Source organism: Polypterus senegalus, chromosome 7 (genome assembly GCF_016835505.1).
Source record: "Polypterus senegalus isolate Bchr_013 chromosome 7, ASM1683550v1, whole genome shotgun sequence".
Lineage (NCBI taxonomy): Eukaryota > Metazoa > Chordata > Cladistia > Polypteriformes > Polypteridae > Polypterus > Polypterus senegalus.
In genome coordinates, this window is record NC_053160.1 from 102,391,748 (window position 1) to 102,415,637 (window position 23,890).

General features: G+C 36.2%; 1 protein-coding gene across 19 annotated transcripts in view; it reads right to left on the bottom strand.

The window, feature by feature from the left end:
- celf4 (CUGBP, Elav-like family member 4) overlaps positions 1-23,890 on the bottom strand; it is a 1,212,964-nt gene that overhangs the window by 63,849 nt on the left and 1,125,225 nt on the right. For all 19 annotated transcript variants that reach the window (XM_039759134.1, XM_039759132.1, XM_039759130.1 and 16 more), the window contains one exon: positions 4,627-4,795. In XM_039759134.1, coding sequence (XP_039615068.1) covers positions 4,668-4,795 — 128 coding nt within the window. In that variant the 3' untranslated portion in view covers positions 4,627-4,667. The remainder of the gene's footprint in view (positions 1-4,626; positions 4,796-23,890) is intronic.

The window sequence follows — 23,890 nt, forward strand, 5'->3', positions numbered from 1 at the left end:
TTTTATGGACAGAATTTCTAGGCACAGCCAGGGCATTAAGGGGGTCTGGTTTGGTGGACTCAGGATTGGGTCACTGCTTATTGCAGATGATGTGGTCCTGTTTGCTTCATCAGACCGTGATCTTCAGCTCTCTCTGGATCGGTTCGCAGCCAAGTGTGAAGCGGCTGGGATAGGAATCAGCACCTCCAAATCCGAGACCATGGTCCATAGACAAAAAGGGTGGAGTGCCCTCCCAGGGTTGGGAGCGAGATCCTGCTCTGCATCGGTCTGTCATGGTGAAAAAGGAGCTTAGCCGTAAGGCAAAGCTCTCAATTTACTAGTCTGAGGGGCGCAGAGTAGAGGAGTCGGATGAGGTGGCTCAGTCATCTGATCAGGATGCCTCCTAGACGCCTCCATGGTGAGGTGTTCCAGGCACGTCCAACCGGGAGGAGGCCCTGGGGAAGACCCAGAACATGCTGGAGGGAATATGTCTCCCGTCTCGGGATTCCCCCGGAAGAGCTACAAGAAGTGGCCGAGGAGAGGGAAGTCTGGGCATCTCTGCTCAAGCTGTTGCCCCCGCGACCTGATCTCAGATAAGCGGAAGAGGATGGATGGATAGCTTTCAAGCATTAGTAGACAACTAATAAGCTTTTTAAAAGTACTTTACAATATCCAACTAATATCCAATTTCCAAACCTGCTGATCCTAAGTAGGGTCACAGGGGAGCTGGAACGGCAATAATAGGGTGCAAGGCTTCATCTCCTACACAACTGATTTGGCGGCCTTCTGATCCCTGGCTCCGGTTCAGCTCACCTAGACCAAGACTTGTGCTCCCCAGAGACCAGGACACTCCCACTGGGGCTTCTCTTCCCAATCTCTGACTCCCGCTGCCTGCCTTCGCTGCGGCGAGCCGACCTTCTCCCGGTCACTCCTGCTCCAAACAATTGCTCAGCAGGAGCGACCACTATCGTTGGCCCTCAGGTGCTGGCCAAACACCTCACTCAGGCTTGTCTCTCCCAGCTGCTCGTATACAGAGCAAGCCTGTGCTTGCTCGCTCTCCTTCTTTCTCTCTACCGGCTTTCTCCCTCCTGCTTCCTGCCTCCTTCTCTGCAACCTCCGTCTTTCTTTTTTGTCTTTTTTCTCCTCCCTTAGCCGCCTCGCGCTTCTATTTATGAAGAGGACGTGGCAGCTGTGGCAAATCGGCAGCCCCGAGAACAATCACGAATGTGGACGATTTCTCACCTGTGCACTTAGGTGAGAAATGCCCACATCATGTATCATCCCAGGAACCACTTCAGCCACACAACCACCACGCCCCCTTGCTAAGCCGCGAGTGCGGTGATGATTTATTTAAAACTTGTCTTCCTGATGAGAGCTGTGGACCCACAACACCACATCCAGATAGGCTTTAACCTTTCACAAAATGAAGATTCCAATTCAAGTGATTTGAAAATGCAATAATTAATATTCTATTGTTAAATGTTGGTTGTAGAGGGTCTATGACTAACTGTTCAAACTTTTTAAATATAATATATTTTAAAGACATACCTAAAAAGATTTAAAGTCTGTTTAAGTCTCAAGGTAAAACTGTTGGCTGAAATATCTTTTCGTGTAATGTACTGTAAATAATAATGTTACTGTATATAATCTGTAATTTATTTGCTGCCAAACAGTGCCAATATTGATTGTCAATTTATCTATGCAAGCAATTTATTATAATAGGTATTTTTTCTTCTTCTTCTTTCTAGGTCAACTGAAATATTATAAGGCAGAATATCGGCCTTTAATGATAACAGCTGTGTGATTCATTAACATTGTGTCATCAACATATTTTAGTATTTTATCCCATGTTAATCACTCTGAGGTTTATTTCAGGTATTCACAAATGAAACACTTTGGTTCATTTTCATTTCTGTTTGACTGAGATGCACGATCTTCTGGTATCCTTATTTAAGTAAGTTGTGTAAATAAATTGAAACAAGTTTTTGTTTACAGTTGCAGTTCTGAGACTGGTTCATCACATGTAGTCTAAGGCAAGCAATCTAATTTATTCACAATGTCTTAAGCCTTTTGTAATGAACTACATTCTAAAAGAGGATTATAAAAATGGGACTATGTGAATGCTGATGTTTGGACCAAGTCATCTGTATAGAACAATGCTCCATGGCCTTCATATCTTGTTTGATGTGCCTTTCTAGGGTGTTATGAGTACATAAACAAATTATTCTGAGTTACCAGAAAAGTGCTAAATTGTAGATAAAAAACTATATATGCATCCATAGGCTTTCTGAATTTGATTGCTTTGACCACTGCAGATTTATTGAGAGCCATAAGCTCTCCTATTAATGTCAGGCACAGTCCTGAATGTGAAACCATATTCATGCACACACTTATTGTAAAGTCTAGCATGTCAGACCAGTATACATTTATTAGTTAATCTGTTATGGGTATAAAATGTTTTGCAAGATTAAAAGAAGCAACAGCGTCAAAATAACACGAGAATGCTCATAAAAGTTGAGGCTAAGGCTTTTATTATGGTTTAAAAAAGCTCAATATGTGGCACTTCACCTCAAGCTGTGCACAGAAACCATTTGATGTACAGTGTAGCTGTAGTGAAGTAATGGGTGTAAATAAATAATTTGACTATCTTGATCAATTTTTTGTAAGGAATAATATAGAAAACACCAGATGTTATAAAGAACTTTTGGCAAAAACTGGGTTAAATTTACAGCATTCTTAGTGAACTTAACATACCAGATATACTTTTTTCAGGCAATGAAGACTCCTGATCTGTGTTTCCTAGGAGATAATACTGCATTAGCTTAAAATGCTTAAAACAACACTTAAAGATCCACCACATTTTGTGTTAGATGCATGGAGAACCAATGCTGCTGCTGACATCAACTGGCTTGCCCTGAATTCTACCCCACTTGCTTTTGTGGCTGTCTGTCATTAATCTCTGACAAGATAGCACAAACTTAGCTGATTGTGAGCACACCACTGTGGCAGATTTCTAGCTATTTGAAGTGCAGGACTTTAAGATGCTGCACAGTTGCAAGATGATAACCTTCTCACAAAATCTTGTGTCTTTGAGAAAATTCCACTAAATCTGAGGCTGCAGAGTAAGTTGTGATGAAGGCCAGCAAACTTAACTGCAGCTCCACTATTGGTTTTTTAGATATTAAGTGAAAAAGTGACTGAGAAAAAAAAAAGACTACTGTTGCTTTCACTCTTCTGTAAATGGGTCTATGGATTTTAGGCTTAATAAAGCATTAAGATGGAGTGGAGGAGATTGCTTTTCTTCTGGCAACCCATAATGAACGGTTCTGTTTGATAAAACGGAGCAAGAATATGGATTGCCTGCCCATGTGTGTGTTGCCTGGGGTTACTTGCAATCCGCAGTTTATTGGCACCTCAGCTATAGGGAAAGATTTCTAATGATATAAGAATGAGTCATCGGATATGTTTAATGCTTTTATCTTCTCCACATAACTGAGTTGTACTGCTTTTAGGGCATGATGGATGGATCCTGAACTGTCATGTCCCAGAAGCACATTGGGATGCTGCTGACAGCGGCTGCACAAAGACATTAAAAAACTCTTATTGCCAGTCTTTCTGGCTCAGTAAGAGCAATAAAGCAATCAATGAAAGACGAAGGAACCAGAAACCAATGAATGACATCTGAATCCCATTGAACTGTTCAAGGTATTTCACTGTCTTACAGATACTAAAGTAAGTCTTACGGATGCTAAAGTAAGTCTTACTGATACTAAAGTCAGTGATATTTTGTATCTGTTCTGTTATCTTCCAATAGGCCACTAGTTCTAATATATCATGGTGTTAGAGAGTTGCAACATATTGGCTGTACTCTGTATACATACGCTTTCAAAGTCATCCATCATATTGTTGCTATATTTTCATATGGCCTCTAAACCTAATCTCTTTATCACAGCATATGTATCTCACAACAAATAGATCATGAGTTTTTTGTCTTTTCTAATCCCAGAAAAAGAAAGTACCATTGTTTTGTTATATTTGTTGACATCTGTATCTTCTGAATTCATAGGTGAACTTGTAAACTGAGCCTTTCCTAGAGTTCCTCAGTACTTCATATGTACCATGGTCATTTTATATTTGCTAAACTTTCTGAAATAACTAGGGACCACTAGAACAATAATTTCAAGGACAAATAGTATTTAAAAGCAGAAAATAAGTATTTGTAAAGGCACCTGTCCAGGATTACAAATATCAGTGTTTGCTGTTATATAAAAAACAGATCAAATAATTGATTTTAAGGTCCAATAAATGTATTATAATGCAAATCTGACTCGGTCAGCTCTAGCAAAATCCAGTTCATTAAATATAGGAAAAGTTCAGGTAGAATGAAAAATTATATAAAATATTTAGTATTAAAAAGTGTGAATATATTTTATAGTTTCTAGATCTAAGAAACCAATCCTGTTTTTAAAGTTTTAGGTAAATAAATATTAGACACATTAGATTTCTGCTCTCACAAACATTACATTTCAAAGAGTTCACTTTAGTTGTGTGAGAGTTTTGGGGCATTCTTGCAAGATGTCCACTTAAGATTTTGGAGTCCAATTGGCAGGGACTTTACCAAACAGCTTAGAAAGGAGGATATCTTACCTTATATCATCTGGTCTTGCTTGTGGAATAACTCAGCACTGTTAATAGGGGCGGTTTGCATCTTTTGGTCTCTTGAGTTGCACCTTCAATCTCTTCATGCCGATCTGAAAGCCATTCATGGACTGAATAGCCGCTTGAGCGCTGGCAGGATTGTCAAAGCTCACGAAGCCTGCATGCCAGCAGCACAGAGGACCAGAGGAAGAGAGGAAGAGGAAGGACACTAATTACTTTTGTTAAATGCCCAGATTGGCTTTAATATGTGTGTTGTTTGCAGTGCTAGCAATAGGACAGCAATTCCAGAGCACAAACAGCACACATAATGGCACATAATATGACCACTTAACATATGATCACATCTGTTTTCTTATATCTATAAAAGAGTCCATGGCCAGGTGATTAAACATAGTTTCAGTACCATTGGGGAAACATCCTATACACTTTCCGAGAATAAAAAAACTTAACAATCTGAAAGCACATTATTAGCTGGTTAACAACTTTGGATGGAAACTAATGTTGATAATAAAAAAAACTAACCCCTGCACCTTTTTTTTTTGCTGTTTTATGCTTGTGTTGAGAGACTAATAGAATGGATGTGCTTCAGCTACTCAGAGCCTGTCAACAGGGGTAAAAGGCAGAACATAACACTGTCTCCTTACTGCTGTTTTTAGCACCAGTTTCAAAAATCCAGAGACTGAGAAAGAAAATTCGTCAATTAGAAAAAAGGAGGGTTTGTAAATAACAATTTGCTAATTACCAATATAGGACTGAACTATGCTAAACAGCTGCTGTGTATTATACACAGAGTATCACTACAAAAACTCCTATTACAAGTACACTTTATTTCAAAAGGGTTTACACATGAGAGAGATGCTCAGATTATATATTTTTTATTTTGTATATTATGATATGTTATCTACATCACAGTTGTACTGTAGGTAATGCTGGTGTACTGTCCCCTCAAGGAAAACTTGTACAATTAGAAGAATGAATCTGTCAAACACATGTGTAAAATAACTGGTAATTCAAGAAAGTAATCAATTGGAGATACTAAGGAGAAATTAGATTTGATATTTTGGACTGAAAAATGGATGGATGCTGGACAGAGCCACTTGATAATGCCAACAGAACGTGATGATACTGTCAATGGACAGTACAAGGACAGATAAATAATCCATAGTTCAACATATGTGCCAAAGTTAATGATAGGTAAAGCTATGAAAAATTATTTGTCATGCGTGACACATCCAGAAAGGTTTTTAATAAGACACCAAAGGTGCTGTTCTAAAGAACAAGGTAGAATAGCATGCTGCTCAGAGAGAAATTAAATTTAAGAAAGGGAAAGTTTAAATATGAGAACAGTATAAACAAAGTCTCTGAATTCTGATCAGTTTCTAAAGATTTTTAATTATACAAAAACAACAGTGAGCATGAATACTTATTTAACAAATGTGGCACACTTGGATGTGGGACTAATTGTGAGCCAACAGGACCAGTATGTCTGGTAATTCGGAGTGAACATTGTGTTGTACTTGAGCCAGCATTTTTGAACAGTAACTGAAAACCACTTTAGACTTCATGTTACTCTTATATGACAGATATTTAGGAGGCCATACAAAGTTTACTCATAAGTGACAGAAGCAAAGGTGTGTCGGCCAACAAGAAAATACAAAACCAACCAAAAAAAAAAATCAATTTAACCAATTACAGTGAGTTATCAAAATGAGAGCTATTATAAACTGTCTGATAACATTAATGTTTTATGGCTGCTGATAAAATTCAATGACAATTGGAGGCCATTCAATCAGTACTGAAATTACCCATGACTGCAATCCTTTATAATGCTTAAAACAAAGAAATGTCCGTTTTCTTGAAATTAGTGTTAATTGTAAAATTAAGCCATTAGTGTAAATATTTAGAAATACTAAACATGCATTAATACATCTTTCCAGTTGAAAAGCAAGAATTAATGAAATATCTTTAAGTGCTGTTAATTACAGAACATCACTCACACAAATTGTGGTATTAAACTCCGCCACACTTTTTGGTTTCACTTTGTGACCATGGGTGAGTTCACTTAAGCTGCTCCAACTTTATAAGACTACATGAAAGCAATTGTAAGCCAGTTTTAAATAAGTTTGTACATTATAATGTAAAAAACAAGAATGATTGGTTTTATATTAAACATTTCATTATACTGAGCTAACCTTCAAAACAGGACTATAGTGTCTATTACAAAATGATTTGGAAAATAATAGAAAATGACTTGGAGAGAGAGAGAGCACATTTCTAGATACATAGGATGGTTACAAGTAGAACACAGAGGATGTTCAACCATCATTATGACATAGATTACTAGTGTATATACAGCAACTTTTATTTAGCAGTCTGCTCAGGTATATGCTGATTAGCTGGCAACACAAGGCAGGACAGGTTTCTTCAGGCTTACCCCATTAAAGACTAAAAAAAAGGTTGTTTATATTTCACAATTACAGGAGTGTCTATGTATTTTGGTGTTATGTAAGCTATAAGCATAGGCTAAACATACAGATGCCACAAAATAAGCAACCCAACTGAGACTGGGATTAAGGCAGTGTAGAAAGATTACTGAAACTCTGACTGGTGGAAATTATTACCAAATGGACTTGCAATTGGCAGATGCTGAGAAAAAGAAGCACTTGGTTAGGGGTACAACTAATGGCTGTCTTTTTTTAGACCCGTGTTTTTTGGACGAGCGTTTTTTTCCCTCGTGTTAAGTATTGAAAGACTTCTGCATCTTGTTTGATGATAAATGATTTAAAAAAAAATATAATTAAATCTGAATTAATTTATGATACAAGGGCAAGAGAAAAGGATTCCAGAAATCAAAAGGAGTTTTCTATGCAGGTGGCCCAGTGGTGGCGCTGCTGCTTTGTAGTAAGGAGATTGTGGGTTCGCTTCCCAGGTCCTCCCTGTGTGGAGAGTGCTTTGAGTAGTGAGGAAAAATGCTATATAAATGTAAAGAATTATTATTATTATTATAACAGTAAAATGCTCTATGATAGGTAAGATAGGGAACTTAATGTTATATAAAAGTTTCTACATGAAATTTATCAGTGAACCTTAAACAATACAACAATGTCTTCAAAGCAGTCTCTCTAAAATCCCACAAAGTTTTGCAAACTCTTTCTGTTCAACTTCATGACTTTCAAAGCCTTTAGTTGAAGCACAAGACTTTCATTAGTCCCAATCTTCCAACCACCATAAACCAGAAAGTTTTCATTTATAGACTACTAGCAGGATTACCCGGCGTTGCTTGGGAATCTATAACCGGTGAATTTCTCAAATGAAAGAAACAGAATATAGAAATAGAACAAACAGTTTTGTGATTCACATTTTATTGTAAATTCATCCACTTGGGATTCTGTCTACTTTGGCATTTCAGACGCCCTTGAAATAGACTTTCTTCTGGCATCTGAAGTGGACCTTCCAAATCAACATGGTTTTTTTTCGGTGGAATGGGTATATTAGCGAAAAGGAGGACAATTATAATGTGTTACATGCACCATAGTGAGATGAATTTAACTTATTTACAATACATTGGAAAGTGAAGAAATAGCACCAGTCAGTCAAAGAGTAATATTGAAATGGTACTGTAAGTGGGTAAGCGAACAAATAGCACCACAAATGCGGAAAGCCAGTGAGAAAGAGTAGCACTGAAACCATACTGGAAAAAATGGTGGTGAGGAGTGCTCTGTTTCTAAGGAGTGTCTGTGTTGAACCGTGCTGCTATTTAACGGACGATGAGATGGTAAGTACAGAGAGAAGTGACATACAAGGGCTGCTGCGCGTGGGGAAAAATGTCGGGGGAAGGATGCTGTCTTTTTAAGGCAAGTCTCTGTTCAAACATGGTGCCATATAATGGACGTTGGCAAATGAAATACAGCACTATCAGTGTGTGTGGGAGTGTGACGTACAGAAATGCGGGTGAGTGAGTTGGTCACGCGCACAGTCGTTCAGGTTTTACATCCATGCGGCAGTTCCTCTCCACCCGATCAAAGTAGTCGGCCTTCTCATACTTGGACACTTCTGCCATCTCTTGGCAATTTAAAGAAACATGGGTAAAGAGTGACGCACAGAGACCAAAGCTGCCACTAGATGGAGCTGCGGTAAAGTTCTGTTGCAACGTGAGGTCATCTTAAGTACGGGGAAGTGTGCCGAACGTTGTGTCAGTGAAAAGGTGCCCTGCCGTTCACCACAAACATTTTTCCGAACCAAACATACCCCATGAACTTCTCCTGGTCACAAAGAAGCCCCATGCCCAGTTTGGTGGCGATTGGACACCTGGTGCAGATTTGCATGGCGGACAAACAAACATACATACACATACAGTATTCATAGACTCTGCTTTATATATTAGATATCACTTTCCAACAAATAGAAATTTAGTTCCTCGGATCTTGAAAAAGGATGATCTAGAAAGATGAAGAACAGTAACACCAAAAGCGTAGGGTATCCATCTCAAAATTCTCATAAGGATATACTGTATCTTTTTAAAGAATGTTTAAGAAAGAGACTTGAGGTGCATTTTAACAGCAGTATCTTTTGCGATATTAGATTGAAACAACACATTTATTTTATGCATGCACATATAAAATCTTTGGGATGACATACATTATTGGTTATTTTCAAAGATTTTGTCTTTTAAACATTTAATGGAGGAAATATAATATCATTTTAAAACATAATACACGACACATTAATACAATTATTATTATTAGAAAAATGCTTTTTACATAAAGCAAGGCTTAGCTTTCAAAAATCTTTCCTTATTACCTTTCATAAGGAACTGTGTCATTTTTTTATCCCTGCAATATGAGCAAGAAAAATGGCTATTGACTACTTAGTACAGTTAATGAACTTGAGTTATTGAAAAACTTCTACTACTGTATTCTCTGCTTTTTTTCCCTTTTCTTATGTGCTTTTAGTTCTATTCTTTTCTACATTTCTTATGTCATACTCTGCCTATAATAGTATAAAAAACACTATAGTGTCTACTGACCAACAAAGTTGTGCCACTGACACAGGAAGAATTATTTTTAGTTTCCTTTTGGGAGGCTTCCTTGCACTCTAAAAGCCCATCACTGTAATCTGTATATGATTACCTGCCCCTTCACCCCCACCCCCTGAGATTTCATTATTCTGAGTATTTGTAACCTCAATTAATTAAAGGATGACTTTAAATTAGCTACTTAAAAAAGAAGCAACCTTCTGAAAGATAAGCCTTTTTAATTTCCTGTCCCCAGAGTTATAGGAATGTGATCATTGATAACAAGAGCACCATTTGTGACAGGGAGTGGGAGAACTGACTAGAGTAGGTATGAAGCTGTGCAGATCTGTCACAGTCATTGGTTTTTCTTTGTATGAGCTCCAAATATCAAAGACAGGGACACTTAACATTCCATGAGCCCATCCTCCAAGGAAGAAAGCCTATATTGGAAGGGACAAGTAAAATTATTACTCTTTAAAAAAAAAAAAGAAGGTTTGAGAAGACAGTTTATGATGAGGTTTACATACAAGAACAATGCATGGGCTGGAATGGGGACTGAACCATAGGAGTCAGCTCCACACTATGACATCCCATTGGTCAAAGAGATACATCAAAGAAGTAGGACTAGCAGAAATTTAGGTTAACAAAGAAACTCTGTCTCTTTCTCTCCCTTACACTTTCCATCCCGAGAAGAGGCAATCTCCCTCTTGTCCCTCAGCTGCTCCATTAATGGAGAAAGTTATTTCAATCATGGGATGGAAACCCTTAAGACAAAGATCAATCTGGTTAAGTATATTGAATACAAAATGAACTACTTATTATCAGATTGTATTGTTTTACCAACACTAATTTTGCTCTCTTTTTTGGGCACAAATAGAAATGTCATGTTACTTTTGTATTCATACATAGATTAACTTTCTATCCCATTTGTTCTGGTACGCTATCTAATTGCCTGAGGTTACAGATGTAATAGAGAGTGAGAAGTACTGAACTACAGTATCCGGTAATCCTGAAAAGGAAAATAGGGTGTCACAGAATGATTAACTTCGGTTTTGGGTTTACGTGTTAGTTAAAGCTAATAAACTTCAGTAGTTACAAGACTGAGTAAACTTCTTACAACCAGGACTATTAATATTGGATTCAGGGGTAAGCGCCACAATTGGCAAAGCAAGAACAACATAGTAACTGGTAAGAATGGTACTGGTACATGGTACTGGTAGGAATCTGACACTAAAAGCCAATGTCAAGCTGCCATTGACAACAATATGATGTCAGTAATGACAATTAAGAAAGTACAGGTACTTATCAACACTTATGTACTTAGGATTCTTCAGGTATAGCCCAGAATCATTAGCAACAATGACCTCTGGCAGAGAACAAATCAGATGCTGGTCTATGTTTAAAATTAAGAAAATGGACATTAGAGATAAATGGAAAAAGAAAGAGCGGACTACCAAAAATCAACCTTGATGCAGAAAAAATGAATCCAACTAGAAAGTAAAGCTCAGGACTGAAATACATGGAAAACCCTTAAGAGTGCAATAATAAGAATGATTTGTGAAAGAAGCTTGCAATTATTAAGAATTTATTTTTTTAATGGATTTTGAGAAAGCATTTGATCGTATAAACTGGAATAATCCAGAAATAAGTGGCTGCTTTGTAAATAGGTCCAACAGCAACAGTAAGAACAGACAATGGAGAATTAGATGATGCAGTAATTTGAAGAGGTATAGAAGCAGGGGTGCAATATTCAATGCGTAGACAGAAAATAATAAAAGTGGGAAGACCTTGCACAGTGTTTTGATTGAAGGTCAAATACTGAAATCATGCAGATGTGAAGAAAACAAAGTAGCTTTTGCAAAAGCATTGAGAATGGACTAAAAAATTTAGTTACAAAGCTAAATCAAGCACTGAAAGATGAAAATAAATGCAAAAATTACTTAAAAGATTAGTATGTCAGAGAATAAAGGAGACTAAATATCACCATTGAAAGTGAAAACCTGGAAGAGGTGGAAGAGTGCCATGACTTAAATTGGCTTATCACCTTAGATAAGTGTTATTCTAAAGTAATTATCAACATAAATAAAACTGCCAAAGAAGCATTCAGGGAAGAATAAAAGAGCTACTTAATAAAACAGTGGTCTCCAACTCCCATCCTGGTGGGCTGCAGGTTTTCTTTCTAACCCTTTTCTTAATTGTCGTGTACTTTTTGCTGCTAATTTTCTCCTTTTCCTTTCACTTTCATTGACTTATTTATTAAGATTTGTTCGCCTGAATTTCTTCATTGTTCCTCTGAATTAATTTCTTCCCTTAAATGGCACCCAAACAGAAATTAAATGTGAAGTATTGAACCAAAAGAAGAGCAACTAAGTCAGGACTTCAAACTCCAACCAGTTTCGCTCCAACCAGTTGCTTAGTTAGGTTCAGATTGATGTTGTTAATTAAACTATTCAATGGCTTGCTGCTCTCATTGTGCAACAGCACACATTTCTGAAATTTCTGATTTTCTGTCACTGTTAAAATGTTTTGGGGACCTGAGCAGATCAACATTACTTCATCTTTCTTAATTATCAGATATTGTATGACACAGTTTGCTGGTCATGTTTTGGCTCATTTTGTATCTCGTTATTTATTGGCTGCTAATTAAGGAAAAAGAAACAATTAAGGGGCCTGAGTCTTCAAGAGCAAGTCAATTAAAATTAATTCAAAAGAAGTTAATTAGCAGCAAAAACAGGTCACTAATTAAGAAAAGGGTCAAAAAGAAAACCTCCAGCCACTGTGGACCTCCAGGACCAGAGCTGGGGTCCCCTGAACTAAAACATTGATAAAAAAACGAAGAAGATAATAATAAAGAGTTATTTCTGGAGTGTTGTGATGCATTGGTAAGTTGTGGACAGTGCAAAAAAACACATGAAAGACTGGAAGCTTTTTTTTTTTTTCAAAATAAGCATCTGGTGAAAAGTGATGTTAGAAAAGAAAAACAATGAACAAGTCCTACATCAGGTAGGAGAAAAAGATAGACTCCTATTATTCATGAAGTACAAGAAAGTATGGATTGGAAATATTCTAAATTAGAATGGACTAATTAAGTAAGGGATCGAGGGAAAACTACTGGTGAGAGGATCATGAGAGATTAAAATCACAACAATGTTAGATGATATTTATAAAGGGAAGACATATAGATAGATGAAAAGTTTGTCAGAAGACAATCCAAAAGAAGAGTAAATGAGAAGGGTTTGTAAAGCCTGATTATAAAGAAACTCTGAAACAGAAACAACACCATGGACACTTGAAAAGTCATCTTAAAAAAATGAAAAGTGGTGCCAGTGACTGTCAAAAAATCCAAGTTCTCGTGAGCAGATCGTGTTAGTTAAAGTAAAAAGTTATCAGAACATTGAGACAGTGACTGGACAGATAAAATTCTACTTAGGCTGGCATCAATATTCTTCATTGCAAGCAACATGGCACAAGTGATAAAGCAAACAATCAAATACTATATGGAATCAAATACAAGGGTAGTCTGTGAGCAATATGAGGTCTGATGGATAAGGGACACTAAGTAATGGAGTTAAGGCAAGTCACTGTACCAATTTAATTCTAACCATTGTATCTCCAATGTTACTGGAAAACAGATTTCAGACTGTACCTACATTTCATAACCAAACTGATTTTAGACAGTAGCTACATTTAAAATTCTTCAAGCTGTACATTTCCTTCTAAACACATTGGTGATACAGTATCCATTTTTAATGTTTTTCAGTACATCATTCTAAAAAAATCATATCTGCATATCCATGTACATTAGCTTATGGAGTCTTTTGCAAAATGTCATTGAGTGTCATTCATGCTCCTGGCTCAGGTTATTTAATGGAAAGCTATCTTGAGTACTTTCTAATTCAGTATATCAACATGATATTGTTGGATAGCTCACAGACTGCAGATGATTATATTTAATTTGAAACAAAAAATAACTGGAAGTTTTGGTTCACAAGTTGTCACTTAGTACTAATTAAGGAGTATACTGATTGATTGTGGATTTGGGCTGCTATGATATAATAGGCCGAAATGAGCCAAATAAATGGAAGAGAAAGGGCACTACATACTTTGAAGGCAGTATAGTTTGGGATTCTTCTGTATACAATATACTATTTACACAATCATATAATAATCATACAATAGTAATTACTAGATTGCCCATACCATAATATCAATAATTAAAACTATTATTGTGGATGGCCGGGGCTTTTGCTTAAGCTGGAAGGCCTGAGGGAGCAAGCAAGGTCAGAACGTTACCTCTCCCAGAACACTAGATGGCAGTTGCCCTGGGTTGCAGTGGTGCCTAGGACTCCCGCAGGGCTTCATGGGAGTTGGAGTTTGTTGTAGCCTTGTTGGGACCTGTGGGCACCACCAGGGGGTGCTACAGCTGCTCCCGAGACTATATGGACAATTCTTTCATCACACCCGGAAGTGCTGCCAGAAGTAGGTCATCAAGTACCTGGAGCACTTCCAGGTAACATATAAAAGAAACCAGCAGACACTTCTCAGAAGCCAGGGTCGGGAGGAGGGAGACAAAGCTTGCCGGGAGCAGTGAAGGAGAAATTAGAAACGAGAAAGAGAAGAAGACTTGCTTAATTTTTTCCATACAGACAGTGAAATTGTGTTGATAAAGAGCTTTATGTTTACTTGTGATATTTAACCCTAGGTATTTAAACTGATCTGCAATGATAAAAGGGAAGGTGTCCATCTAATATTGTATGCTTGAGAATTCACTGGAAAGAGCACACTTTCATTCAAATTAATTCTGAGACCAGAAATCTTTTGAAATTCTGTAAGTGCTGTTAAGACTGCAGGCACAGTATTTTGTAGGTCTGATATATACAGTACCATATCATCTGCATATAGAGAAATTCTGTTCAAATCCTTCTCTGATAATCCCCTTTATCTAATAAGCATTTCGACAATGAACTGTCAGTGGCTCAATGGCGATTGCAAAAAGTAGTGGTGACAAGGGGCATCCTTGTTTGGTACCACGTTCTAGTTTAAAGAAGTCTGAACAAATGTTGTTAATACAAACTGAAGGTTCTGAATTGGTATACAGTAGTTTGATCCATGCACAAATGTTCGGGCCAAACCCACATTTCTCTAATTTAGTGAAAAGGTAGTTCCATTCAATCATATCAAATGCTTTTTCTGCATCCAACGATAATAATATCTCTGGGGCGTTTGACTTTGCAGGTGAATATATTACATTAAACAGGTGTCGAAGATTGGAAGCTAAGTGTCGGCCTTTAATACATCCAGTTTGATCTTGTGATATTACCGAAGGCAGCACTTTCTCCATCCTTCTAGCGAGGACTTTGGAGAGTATTTTAACATCATTATTCAGAAGTGAAATTAGTCTGTATGATGCACATTATAATAAGTCCTTATTTTGTTTAGGAAAGACAGTGATTAATGCTTGGCGAAAAGTTTGAGGTAGAATTTGATTGTCTCTAGCTTCTGTGAATGTTGCTAATAAGAGCGGAACTAGCTGAGTGGAGAATTTCTTACAAAATTTGACAGGGTAGCCATCAGGGCCTGCTGCTTTCCCATTCTGATGTGACTTTATAGCATCTAGTAATTCTGATAGCGCCAAAGGTTTATCCAATTCCTCTGCACTAAGAGTATCTATTTGTGGTATCTGTAATGCATCCAGAAATAAACTAATTTGTTTGGATATAAATTCTGTACAGTTGTTGTCTGCTAATAGAAGTGGGGTAGGAAGCCATCTGCGAGATGAGTATGTGGGGCATAATGACTTGCATAGATTGTCAACCCTTCATCTCACTCTAGCTGGAAGAATTAACGTTGTTAAGATAAATATCCTTCCTAAGCTTCTCTTTTTATTTCAAAACATTCCAATATATATCGATAAATCATTTTTTAAGCAATTAGATTCAACCCAAACCTAATTTATTTGGAACTTAAAACATCCATGTATCCAGAGAGCGACCCTACAAAGACCTAAGGCAAAAGGTGGCATGGCTCTACATAACTTTCAGTTTTATTACTGGGCAGCGAACATACAAGCTATAAAAACCTGGACACAAATAGATGAACATACACAGGCTTGGTGTGCAATAGAAATAAAATCCTGCAGTTCTTCTTTATATTCCCTGCTCTGTGTGCCTATAAATGCAAGTTATCACCAATATACTAATAACCCAATTGTGCTTCACTCACTCAGTATATGGAACCAATGTAGGAAGCATTTTAAGATGGACAATCTTTTATCTGTGGCACCTCTGCATGAGAAGGAAGTGTACAATTTCTATGGACAGTTTTGTCAAAAAACATATTGTTCATATTTCTTTGGCTGCAACCACTTTTATGTTGCTAGCTTAAATATTTTAACAAGTTAAGCTGGCCATACACTATATAAATTTAGTTTGAAAAATTTGTTAAACATATCAACTGCAGTTGATGGATGTTGTTACCTTAACAATATCATATTAAATAAAGAGGAATTTTAATGGATGATTACAAACCTTCCTCAAACTTTTGAGCACAGTTTCAAATGTCCAAAATTCTTACATACTGTATTACACATGTTAACAAATAAACACATAATATGATCTTAAACTGCAAAGTCTTAGGTCAACCTTATATGAGTGAAAAAGAGAATGTTCCTTTCCCTTAACCTAATGCCAGAAGATATATTATATTATATCTATATATATTATTATATATTATAGATATATTCTAATACTATTGGTTATTACTATATACTATTATCAGTTAAATGACAAAAATTGCTTTATCCACTGTGGGGCAAAACAGTATATATTTTTTCAAATGTGATGAAAAACAAGAAAAAGGGAAACATGTTTGTATTAATCACAATAAATATCACAGACTATAAGTGATAGGAAAACTCTCACATTCTTTCTTGCTCTCCCCTCATTGGACAACAATGTTTGTTACTGACAGTACATTTGCAGTCTCAATTACAATCCTTTACGGGACTTTACTCATGTTTTATAAATTGTGGAGGTTATTATTTTTAATCCTTCTTCAGCTTTCTCTGGAGTGTTATATATGATGGTATAACTATTAATATTTACTTAGAACCTGGCAGAAAATAAAAGGCTGTATCTGTTGCCTGCTTTGTGCGGACATTGCTTGATACTGTGAAATGCAACCCACTTTCAGATGGGTGTAGCCAGATAATGTGAAAGAACATGGATTTGACAGTTTTCAAACTAAATCTCATTCTTTCTGATGTGAAGAAGCATAAAGTATTGCAGTAAGCTGTTTCCAAAAAGACAATATCCATCGCCCAGGATTTTAGTAAAATATTCTTCCACAAGTTTACCAGATTCTGTTTTTGGTAGTGCTACTAATTTAACATTTTTTCCTGATATGTATTCAGAATTTCACAAATTAATTATGGAACATTTTATATTTGCTTTCTAAAGCAATTATTCTTTCATTGGTGGTGGTCATCATTTCTTCCACCTGTTTTTGATATAGTGATGAGCATATATTTCACATTCAAATACATTTATTGTCAATTTTGCCAATTCTTATTCTCTGTACTACCCGTTTCTTTTATTTTTTTCTCTTGTTTAATTCATAGCAATTACTGAGACCCTCCGCTCATATCTTTCATTGGACATAAATCATACAAACCTTTCTGCAATCTTAGGGTAATTTCTTTCATTACCTTCATATTCATCCTAAATCATGAGCATTCTACATATGATATTCTGCAACCTGCTCTCATGGTGTTGCATAGCTTGTTGATGTCAATATCAGGTGACACTCAGATTGTGTGTTAGAATTTCAAACGAAGACATTTAAGAACAACTTAGCTTTGCTTTGTGACATGAAAGTGTTGAAGACTCACTCCTGTACTTGCCAGCAAACTTGCTGAGGACTTAGCTGAATGCTCTGTTGAATGTCAGCCTAGAGCCCTTCACGGTGGAGGAGTTTTGGTAGCTAGCTAGCTTTGTATCTGTCTCCTCTTAATCAAACTGTGACAGGGCATGATTTCATTGATTTTTGACTTAGACTTCAGTAGATCTTTAGAGGACTTGTTTTTTCTTTTAATGCTCTTTTGATCAATTTGTTTTTGAAATAGAGTTTTATTAGAATAAAGTATATTACACATATAATTAGATATTTGAAAATTAGCACCTCCATTGTCCAGTAGTGGATTAAACCAATTTCCACCACAATTGTAATTCACAAAACAAGTCTATTTGTAGCCATTGATGGTATATTATGGTGGTGTGGAATCCATGGGAATCTACAATAATTCTGGTTAATATATAGTATATGCACCAAAATGGATGATAGAAAATTAATTCTTTATGTACTTGCATTAGTTCTCATAACCTTATAATAGCGTGAGATTTTAATTGTATATTAAATCCAGATTTAAGTAGGTCCTTAACATCAACAGCTATATCATCCAAAACTGCTGCAGTAATTTCAGAATTTATTAAGCAACATAATCTTTCTGAGCCAGGGAAATTTCTATAACTTCACTCAACAGAATACCCTTTCTTTTTCAAATACATAATATTTACTCAGTAAGTGATTTTTTAAAAATCTGTAATAAAATAATCTTTAATACTAGTTAATGAGGACTTCATAAGATTAATCGCTACACAAACTGACATTTTGTTAGTGGCCAATGTCTCCTCAAAGACAGTTTTAAGAGGATACATGACTGTATCTGATATATTTCACATAAAAATAAAGTGTAGAGTAAAGGGCATCAGAACTGATTACTATGTTAGGTCTTTTAGATCTGAGTGCCGCATTTGATGCCATTGATCACAATATTCTTAGCAATCACCTTAGTTAATGGGTGGGCCTCTCTGGCAGTATATTAAATTGGTTTGAATCCTTCCTGGCAGGTAGAAAATTCTTTGTTAGTTGTGGTAATTATACTTCAAAGACACATGATATTCTATATAGTGTTCCACAAGGCTCCATTCTGGGTCCACTGCTCTTTTCGATTTACATGCTTTTGTTTGGTCAGATTATCTCAAGGTATAATGTGAGCTACCACAACTAATGTGATGACACACAACTGTATTTATCAATATAGCCTGACGACCCCAACACTCTTGATTTAATGTCTCACTTGTGTTACCGAATGGATGAGTAGTAATTTTCTCAAACTAAATAGAGAGATAACAGAAATTTTAGTGATTAGCAATAATGGATATGATGAAGTTATTAGAAATAAACTTGATGCATTACGATTAAACATCAAGAGGTAAAGAATTTAGGGGTAACTGTTGACTCTAAGCTGAATTTTAAATCACATATTAATCAGATTACTGGGACAGCATTCTTTCACTTAAGAAATATAGTAAAAGTTAGACCACTTATAACATTGCAAGATGCTGAAATATCAGTTCATGCTTTTGTTTTCAGTTGGCTAGATTACTGTAACGCACTTCTCTCAGGACTATCAAAAAAAGACATCAATCGATTGCAACTAGTGCAGAATACAGCTGCTAAAATCTTAACTCGGAAAATAAAATAAAAAGCATATCACCCCAGTTTTGATGCCACTACATTGGTTACCTGTGCCATTTAGAATTGACTTTAAAATAGTGCTTATGGTTTGCAAAGCCTTAAATAATGTCGCTCCATCTTATATTTCAGAATGTCTTATACTTTACACTCTAAATTGTAACCTTAGATCTTCATATGAGTGTCTACTTAGAATTCCAAGAGCTAAACTTAAAAGCAGTGGTGAGACGATCTTTTACTCTTGTGCACTTAAAATCTGAAATAGCTTGCCAATAGGAATTCGCCAGGCTAATACAGTGGAGCACTTTTAAACACTACTGAAAACACATTACTTTAACATGGCTTTCTCATAGCTTCATCTTAGTTAAATCCTGATACTCTGTATATTCAATTAATTATCATTATTATTAATGCTGGCTTCAAAATTCGTACTGACCCCTAATTCCTCTTCTGTTCTTTTTCTGGTTTTCTGTGGTGGCGATCTACGCCACCACCACCTAATCAAAGCACCATAATGTCCCTACATTGATGGATTAAAGGCCAGTAGTCCAAATGACCATCATCATCAAATTCTTCCATGTGAACCCTGAATACAATCAGGAGTAATTGAGGATATTTATGTTAGGTAGAATGCCTAGTGGGGGCTGGGCGGTCTCGTGGCCTGGAACTCCTGCAGATGTAATTTATTTCTCCAGCCTTCTGGAGTTTTTTTTTGTTTTTTCTGTCCTCCCTGGCCATCATACCTTACTTTTATCCATCCATCCTCCAACCCGCTATATCCTAACTACAGGGTCACAGGGTCGCTGGAGCCAATCCCAGCCAACACAGGGCGCAAAGCAGGAAACAAACCCTGGACAGGGCACACACACACACACACACACATCCACAAACCAAGCACACACTATGGACAATTTAGAATCACCAATGCACCTAACCTAATGTCTTTGAACTGTGGGAGGAAACCCATGCAGACAGGGGGAGAACATGCAAACTCTTGCAGGGAGGACCCGGGAAGTGAACTCGGGTCTCCTAACTGCGAGGCAGCAGCACTACTCACTGTGCCACCGTGCCACCTACTTTTCTTTTATTCTATGTTAGTGTTCCCTAATTTTAATTATTTATTTAGTCTTTTTTCTCTTTCTTTATCATGTAAAGCACTTTGAACTATATTGTTTCTATGAAAATGTGCTATAGAAGTAAATGTTGTTATGTTTTCTTTAACTAATCAGGAATGTGTAAGATGAGCCACCCGATTGAAAAAGATTAGTTTCACAATCAGAAATGAATCTGTAACACGAGCAGTTTAACTTATCCTTATGACATATAATCCTTATCATTCTAAGAATAAGAAAAGGTTCATAAGATTTTAAAATAACATACATAAACAAGATGCAAATACTGAGATTAGCAATGTAGCGTAAATAATAAAATCAAGGGGCACAAACAGACATTTAAATAAGACAGAACTTTGGGAATTAAAGACCTGTTTCTCCCCTCACTCTTTATATTGGTTATTTTTTTGTGTTTTGTAACTTTAGGAGTGATTGCATTGTTAATCTCTGCATTATGCTCTAAACTTTCTTCTTACATATTTGTTGGGATAAAATCTCATATTCTCAAATTCTTCTCCTCCTTGCTTCTAGATTATTACGTACTTTTAATCTACAACACTCTGGCAAACTTCTTGGATGCATCTGGAGTTGGCCTTAGATGGGCTATGTAATAAACTGTCAGTACCTTTATTTTTCCATCAAGTTCATATATTTTTCTTTAATTTCTTATATATTTTTTTCTTGGACTTTAAATTATACTGATTTTAGTTACACTATCATTTTGTGCTTTAGTTTTGTTTGAGGCTTATAATTATAATTCAAAGTTATATTTTTGTGCTATTGTAACACTATTTTATCTTGGCTATGGATGCCACAATTTTGTAAGTTGTTTAAGATGGCTATACATCTCAGCATATATCCAAGGTTGGGAATAAAAAAGTTATTATCTTTTGACTTTGATTTTGGTTTGTGTATTACAGCTTTGACATTTGCCATTTTTTTGACTAAACACAATAACTTTGCCATGTCATTTGATCATGATTTCTGCCATAGTGATGAGAGTTTTTTTGTATTTCCTAGTCTTCCTGGTTATGAGTATGGTCCTGGCTTTTCAGTAATGCATTCACCTTCTATTCACTTCTACTTGTGGACTACATCTCTGCCATCATACAGTATATAGAACAGCATTAACATTATCACCACACTCTTAATTTAGGAGACAGTGCAGTAAATTCCTTGTCCATCTTTGTAGATAAAGTCTCCAAAAATTCTCACAAATGGGAGCTTTCTTAAACATTTTATGGCAGTAAGAACTTTTTGTGAGTTTTTTTTTAAATTTGTTTTTAGTTTTGTCATTGCAAAGGCCAATCTAACAGGAAATTGTCTGCATGTAAAAGTAAAAGGCAAATTTTAATCTGATGGGGTCATTGAAATCCAGGGAATTAGGACAGTTTGTGAGGTAGCAGCCGCGATAGTTTTACACTCCAGTACATTGCGGTGAATGCTGGTAACAGGAAGTCTAGTTCCATCACAGAGACCTTTTGCTGGCACGAGGTTTCTGAGAAGCATGACGACTGAACCAATTTTAATTTTGAGTTTATGCGGAGGCATGCCAGTGGGAGTAAGACTATTAAGGCATGCGGGCACATGAGCAGGCAGTATGCATGCCTCGATAGCGAGGGTGGACGCGGAAGGAGGATTAGAGTTGGCGGGCGGGGCTCTGTTGTGCGTATCCCTTGGTCGGGTGACTTAGTGAATTATATATATATATAGATGTGTACCAGAAAAGGATAACAGGCTAATCTGAAAATTATCAGTGAGTTATTTCAGTTAGCTAGAAAAGCAAACAAACTCACCAAAAATGGCACTACAGAATTTGGAATACAAAGTAGTCTGTCAGAACAAATCTGATGTGAGGAAAGAAGGTCAGGCAAAGTGGCACATTGCGGATTGAGCGAGGTGTTTGAGAAGTGGCTTGCTTTCAGATTTTTTACAGACAATCCTTTGGATACATACTTCATTAGATGTACAGCATATATATATATAAAATGTGTGTGTGTGTGTGTGTGTGTGTAAATAAATAAGACAGGCCTCTGTTAAACATTATAATGGCTCAACATATAGCAAAACTGATGTATATTGGGCTTTTTATTTGGATGAGGTAGGGCAGGGGTGTTGATACTCATTTCATTTCATAACAAATTTGTGTAAGAATTAATGATTAAAGTTTTTTGTTTGCCTAATTCTTTGTAATGTGATTAATAAGATAAAGCAAAAAAATAGAATCTGACTGACTCTTGGATAATGACGAGTCACATACATTGAAATGGACATATTAAAATGTTTCTGTTACTTTTTCCTTTTCCCCCTTTTTACATGGTTTAACTTTAAGTTTAAAGGTACACAAAAAGGACATAAAAATAAGCATGGTAATCAGTTCTAGACACATTTAGGGTGACAACTTAGTTCAAAGTACATGCATTCTTTTTTAAGTGGGAAGATTTAAATTGTCTGTGAATGTAATATTTTATGAATTTTATGAGAATGCCATTTAAACTCTGAAGACAGCATTTACTCTTGTAAAAATCAATCTATGTTGTGGGCTAGCTTGGGGCGAAGTGTGTAATTGGTTAACTTATCAACTACAACAAATTTGGGTCAGCTATGCTCAATATACATTTCACAAAGTATGGATTTCATTATATAATAATAATAATAATAATAATAATAATTATAATTATAATTATTATTATTATTATTATTATTATTATTACACAGTAGTTTATAGCGCTTTTTCCATGGTCAAAATGCTTCATAAATATTCAGAAGGGTACAGTATGAAATGAAGCACTGAAAATTTTCAAGAAGTAACACTGGACAGACATTAATGGTCTATCAGAACATTTCCTTCTACTATTTAATATAGAAATAAAAATAGAAAACACTCATGAGAAGCATTTTGTTAAAAAACGCTTCTTTGACTCATCAGCAGCTTTAAAACTTACAAACATTCTAAGCAATCAGTCCATTTATAATGCCAACTATAATAGCGAGGATAATGTAAATAGAAAAGTGGGAAACTTTAATTCTAAAGTAAGAACTGCTGTTGACATAGTTGCACCTGAAAAGACAGTTAAAAAATCTTCTAGTATTGTTATTCCATGGAAGACCCAAAGAGTGTCTGATTTAAAAAGAACATGTCGTAGAGCTGAGCATAAATGGAGGAAAACTAAACTAACTATCCATTATGAGATATTGAAGGTTAAAATAACAGAATACACAGTCCGTCTTTAGAGGCGCTGCTATTTCTCTAATATTATAAATAACAATGCTAGTAATCCCAGAGTCTTATTTTCTACAATTGTTAAACCCAGGTAACACAAAGGAATGCCCCCAGAATACTTCCAGTGAAACCTATGAGAACATTGCTGTATTTTTCAATCAAAAAATTAATGATATTAGAGATAACATAGTATATCTCCCCAACACTGCAGAACCTCCAAAGCCCCGGTACTCCATTATAAACAAATTAAATTCTTTCACCAGGATAGATTTACCTGAATTACATAGTATAATCTCTCAACTGAAACCCTCCACCTGCGTCCTTGATCCAATACCAACAAGGTTTTTCAAAGAAGTATCAGGCGTGCTA